Source organism: Orcinus orca, chromosome X (assembly GCF_937001465.1).
Source record: "Orcinus orca chromosome X, mOrcOrc1.1, whole genome shotgun sequence".
NCBI classification, from domain to species: domain Eukaryota; kingdom Metazoa; phylum Chordata; class Mammalia; order Artiodactyla; family Delphinidae; genus Orcinus; species Orcinus orca.
The window spans coordinates 59,975,382-59,981,441 of record NC_064580.1 but is presented as its reverse complement, the minus strand read 5'-3'; the positions used below and the strand labels follow the sequence as shown (position 1 = coordinate 59,981,441).

The 6,060-nt window shown below is 48.4% G+C and overlaps 1 protein-coding gene across 1 annotated transcript; it reads left to right on the top strand.

Annotated features, from left to right (window-relative positions):
* Positions 1-5,470: 5,470 nt before the first annotated feature.
* On the top strand, positions 5,471-5,854 carry LOC117203659 (60S ribosomal protein L37-like). The gene has a single exon (XM_033439171.2). It carries the CDS (start codon positions 5,508-5,510, stop codon positions 5,799-5,801), a length of 294 nt encoding a protein of 97 aa, XP_033295062.1. The 5' UTR covers positions 5,471-5,507; the 3' UTR covers positions 5,802-5,854.
* The last annotated feature ends 206 nt before the right edge of the window (positions 5,855-6,060 follow it).

The window sequence follows — 6,060 nt, the reverse complement described above, 5'->3', positions numbered from 1 at the left end:
ATTCTCACAGCAAAAGCTGGGCATTTGTGATGGCTTCCCTCAGAAGGAGGTGGCAGGGGAGCATGTGTGTGCGCGTGTGTGTATGCATGGGGGATTGTTAGGGGAGGGTGTTGCACCGGCTCCAGCATCCCCCTCCCACTCGCAACCATGCAGGCTGCCTGGCCTGTTTTCTAAAGAGCTTCCCCAAGCAGCAGGGAAGAGAGGAGAAGGGGGGCCAGCCATGCACACTGTTCAGCAGAGGTGAGCTGAGGAGTCCTCCAGTGCCCCTCCCTCCAGCCACTACAGGCTGCCAGGTACCTTGTTTGTGATGAAAGCTTTTAAAAACCCATGGGCATGGATAGTCATGCATTCATTTTTGTTCATTTAACTAATACTCACTGAGCCCAGAGCACGCAATGGAGGGCAAAGCCCGCCATGGACCCTGCTCTCAAGAAGCTCCAGAGCTGGCGGGGGAGAAGATGCGTAATCAGGCAATTAGGAACCAGTGTGAGCGGGAGGTAAGCACTGGTTGCTATGGGAACACGAGGAGAGGCCACAGCTGCTGCTCTTCTCCGAAGAGTGGTGGCAGGCAAAAAAGGAGGCATGAAGCAGGCAGATCTGCTTGCCAGGCCCAAGTCTGCATGGCCCAGCACCTAGTGCAGGACAAAATCGGGCATGACAAAATCGGGCATGACAAAATCTGTTACTTCTCTGCGCCTCCATCACTTCACCTAAGAAATGAGAAGGGGGAGCGTGATACCAAGGCCACATAAGACCCTGTATATCTGTGCCTGCCCCCCAGTAGGTCTACAACACAAGGTAGCTGCTGGGAAATTTTTTTCAAGAAATATTTGTGGGTTGAAAGTTTCTGGGCTACTAGACACCAGAAGTAGAGCTGTGAACAAGATAAACAAAGCCTCTGCCCTCACAGAGCTCATAGGAATTTGAGAGGAGAGACAGCTATAAAAAAAAAAAGGTGGCACAAATAATTACTATTGTGATGGGTAATGTGATGCTACAAGGGTGGTTCAGAGTAGGAACTGGCCCATGATAGGGGGCCAGGAGGAAAGGCTTCCTGGAAGAGGTGGCATTTCAGCTCAAGTCAGAAGGAAGAGTTAGTCAGCAAAGAGATAGGAAACTGCATTCCGAGTGTGGTGAATAACAAGTGTGCAGGTGCTGAAGCAACGGGGAGTCTGGTGTGTTCTAGGCCAGGAAAGGGGGTTAGTGGAAAGTGGAGTGGGGAGACACAACAGAGGCGGGAAGAGGGGAGGCTGGAAAGATAGACAAGACACCAAGGAAGCGAAGCCTGTAGGCCATGGTGAGGAGTTCACATTGAATCCTAGGATGACCCCCAAGTCTCAATGTTACTCTGACTCCCACAGCCGATCAACTCACCTGTCAGTGCCTGAGGCAGGGCTGAGTTCACGGGGCTTTACTCAGAGATGACCTGTAGAAGATTCCGGAATATGAGAGCTGTCAGAGCCCTTGGAGAGCATTTAGGTCCAAACTCTCATCGTGCAGATGGGAACACTGAGGCTCAGAGAGGAAGAAGACTTGTTCAGGGTCGCATGGCAAGCAGGGTTATCAGGCCCGGAACTAGAGCCCAGTTTAAGAGGCCAGCCAGTGCCTCGTGCCTCTGTGGAAACTTGAAGGTGGCCTTTTTCACTTGTTTGTTGGAGGTGCCACTTTCTCTCCCTCTCAGGGCAACCAGCAATGTTTACAGCCTTGTTTCTGCACTTCCCCTAGTGTTCTCTTCAAAGAGGCACATTTTCCATAACCTTGGCCCCCATTTGCTTATCCTCCACCCTTCTACTGTGAAGGGAGAAGCCAGGGGCAGGGCTAGGTTCACAGGCAGGGCCCAAAGAAGCTCTTCCCATGCCAGCCATTGGTCCATCTTCCAGGCTCACCCTGTCTCCTGCCCTTGCCACTCCCCCAGTCATGTTCTGTGGGCAAAGCTCTCCCTGCTGACATGGCCCCAGCACTTCCTCACCACACACACACTGGCAGAGTTGCCATAGGCTTCAGCCATCATCTAATACAATCTCTCCATTGCTGAAGTGGGAAGAGTGAGGTCAGAGGAGGGGAAGTTCCGAGTTCTTGCCTGAACTGACTGTGTTCTGGCCTGTTGACTCTGCCCAGCCCTCTCTCCAGCCCTCCCCCACCCTGGCCAACTCCCACCATCACCAGCTGCTCCCTTCTCTCCTTGTGGATAGAAGCACAGAGGCACTCAGGGTTGAGGGGAAACCCTATGGAAAGACAGTGGCCCAGTGCTGCCTGAGTTGAGGCTGTAGGTGAGGGGTGAGGGGAACCTGTTCTCTGCCTCTGTAGCTTAGCCAGCATCCCAGCCCAGTGAGCCCTCTCCACTCACTCCCTGCAGCTCAGGGCCAGGAGCCCAGCCATGGATCCAGTAAGCGGCTCTAGGCCTCCACCAGGAAACTCCTTACCTGGGCCTCCCTTTTAGTTAGGAACCGAGGCCCCCTCATTCCTCTCACCTTAGGCCTGGAAGTAGCTGGCTTTGGAGTCGACAGTCCCAGTTCTAAATTCTGGCTTGGCCACCTCTAGCCTTAGACAAAGCCCTTACAATCGCTGAGCCTCAGCTTCTCCATCTAAACATAAGAATTGCTACCTCACCAGCTCGCTCTGAAGATACACTGAGAGAGTAGAAGTAAAGTATCTGGCTTATGATAGGTATTTGACAAATGTTAGTCCCCTCCCCACACTCTGGGCTTGCCCCTCCAGCCCCACTCCCAGTAAGCTCTGCCTGATTCCTGCCAGAGATCCTTGGGGGTAAGGCTGGGACCAGATCTTGGCAAGAGCTTCCTGGCTCTGGGGAGAAGAGAAGGGAGCTGTGTCCCACGGTAGACAGCCCTAATCCCTGAAACTCAGCAGGCGGCACGCAAAGGGAAGCTGAGCCAGGGGAAAAGATGAAGGGCGGGGGCAACTGGAGGGAAAGAGGAGGAGGCAGGTGGCTTTGGAGCCTGTGGAAAGTCAGGACAGCCGGGAGAGGGCCAGGCAGCATGGGGTCCCAGCCGCTGGTCCAGGCGGTGCCAGGTGGTTGGGAGAGACAAAGGAGGAGGCCGCTGGGCTACAGGCTGCTTCGACATCTCTCGATGGCAACTCCTCTTTGCTCATCCCGGGGCACAGGACCTTGGGACCCTCCAGGCTCTAGCAGGCAACTCAGTCCAGCCACATCCAGCTCCAGATGGCTGGCCCTCCCCACATCCCTGCTCTGTCCCCACTTCCTTGAGCTAGGTCCAGAGTTCACTGCCCTCATTCTCTACCTCCACAAACCAAACCCCTGATCCCATCTCCCACTGGGTTCCCTTTTGATCCCTTATTCCCCGCAACCCAGAGGCCCCCAAAACATCTCTGACTTAGATTTTACCAGTTATTCCTCACAAGAAATTCCCCTCTGTCTCCAAAGTCATCAGCATTAGTTGCCACAAAGAGGCCTTTACTTTTGGGTTCCAGGCTCTGGATGAAATGTACCCACTAGCTCACCTGCCCCCCTTGCAACCAGGAGCACCCCTCAGAGAGATGCTGAGCAGGGGTCAGGGAAGTCTGGGGCCAGGAATGGGCTTCAATCTCTAACTAGGGTGAGGACTGAGTCTGTGGCCAGGATCAGAACTGAATCTGTATCTGGGCTCGAGGCTGAGTGTGTGACCAGGTTTAGGGATTTATGTTTCTTTTGGTTGTAAGCAACAGAAGTCAACTCTGGCTACCTTGGGCAAAAAGTAAGACTGTCAAAGATATTGGACTGGTTTTCAGAGTTGATTGATGTGAACATGACTCCACTCCAATCTCCCCAGTCTCTGCGTGTCTCTTTTGAGTTTCACATCCACAGGAGAAAAGTGGATCTGCTCCAGGATCAGTCAAGTGAGCCATGCTGTAGGCCACACCTTGCTGGTGGAAACAGGAAGAGTTCCAGTCTTTGGGGAAAACAATCTGGTACCATCCACTAAAACTAAAAAACATATATCATTTGACCTAGCAATTCTACTTCTGGGACACCATTCCATGGAAATGAAAGCCCTGGCACCTAAGGACCTATACGTAGAGAGATGTGTGTTGAAGCATTGATCATAGCATTTAAAAAACTTGAAAATCATAATTATTTATCAGTAGGTTGATGGCCGAATAGATTATGGTATATCCACATCATGAAACACTAGGCAGCCATTGAAGGTTAGTAATTAGAGTCATACCAATCGATTTCAGGGAGTGTTATTGAGTGAGAACAGCAAGAAGTGATAGAATGAAATTAGAACACTACCTAACACCATATACAAAAATAAACTCCAAATGGATTAAAGACTTAAATGTAAGAGCAGACACTATAAAACTCTTAGAGGAAAACATAGGAAAAACACTCTTTGACATAAACCACAGCAAGATCTTTTTTGACCCACCTCCTAGAGTAACGGAAATAAAAACAAAAAATAAATAAATGGGACTTAATTAAACTTGAAAGCTTTTGCACAGCAAAGGAAACCATAAACAAGACAACCCTCAGAACTGGAGAAAATATTTGCAAATGAAATAACAGACAAAGGATTAATCTCCAAAATATACAAATAGCTCATGGAGCTCAATATCAAAAAAACCAAACAATCCAGTTAAAAAATGGGCAGAAGACCTAAATAGACATTTCACCAAAGAAGACATACAGATGGCCAAGAGGCACATGAAAAGCTGCTCAACATCACTAATTATTAGAGAAATGCAAATCAAACCTGAAATGAGGTTATCACCTCACACCAGTCAGAATGGCCATCATCAAAAAATCTAGAAACAATAAATGCTGGAAAGGGTGTGATGAAAAGGGAACCCTCCTGCACCGTTGGTGGGAATGTAAATTGATACAGCCACTATGGAAAACAGTATGGAGGTTCCTTAAAAAACTAAAGATAGAACTAACATATGACCCAGCAATCCCACTACTGGGCACATATCCTGAGAAAACCATAATTCAAAAAGAGACATGTACCACAATGTTCATTGCAAGTACTATTTACAATAGCTAGGACGTGGAACCAACCTAAATGTCCATCGACAGATGAATGAATAAAGAAGATGTGGCATACATATACAATGGAATATTACTCAGCCATAAAAAGAAACAAAATTGAGTTATTTGTAGTGAGGTGGAGGGACCTAGAGTCTGTCCTACAGAGTGAAGTAAGTCATAAAGAGAAAAACAAATACTGTATGCTAACGCATATATATGGAAACCAAAAAAACCCCAAAGAAACCCCCCAAAAAACTGATGAACCTAGCTTCAGGGTAGGAATAAAGAGGTAGACATAGAGAATGGACTTGAGGATATGGAGTGGGAGGGCGAAGCTGGGGTGAAGTGAGAGTAGCATGGACATATATACACTACCGAATGTAAAATAGTTGGCTGGTGGGAAGCAGCAGCATAGCACAGGGAGATCGGCTCGGTGCTTTGTGATGACCTAGAGGGGTGGGATAGGGAGGATGGGAGGGAGGCTCAAGAGGGAGGGGAGGGTCTCGGCGGCAGAAGCGAGATGACGAAGGGAACGTCCTCGTTTGGAAAGCGTCGGAATAAGACGCACACGTTGTGCCGCCTCTGTGGCTCTAAGGCCTACCACCTTCAGAAGTCGACCTGTGGTAAATGTGGCTACCCTGCCAAGCGGAAGAGGAAGTATAACTGGAGTGCTAAAGCTAAAAGACAAAATACCACCGGGACTGGTCGAATGAGGCACCTAAAAATTGTATACAGCAGAATCAGGCATGGATTCCGTGAAGGAACAACACCTAAACCCAAGAGAGCAGCTGTTGCAGCATCCAGTTCATCTTAAGGATTTCAATTATTAGTCATGCAATAAATGTTCTGGTTTAAAAAAAAAAAAAAGAGGGAGGGGTTAGGGACGTGCGTGTATGCGTATAACTGATTTGCTTTGTTGTGCAAAAGAAACTAACACAGTATTGTGAAGCAATTATACTCCAATAAAGATCTATTAAAAAAAAGTGATGATATATATGATCTCATTTTAATAAAAAAGGGCAAATAAAAACCCACACATGTATTGCACATGTATATATATACACATAAGTATA

Excerpts from the sequence above, each read along its gene's own strand:
- LOC117203659 (XM_033439171.2), top strand. The coding sequence starts at position 5,508 with ATGACGAAGGGAACGTCCTCGTTTGGAAAGCGTCGGAATAAGACGCAC.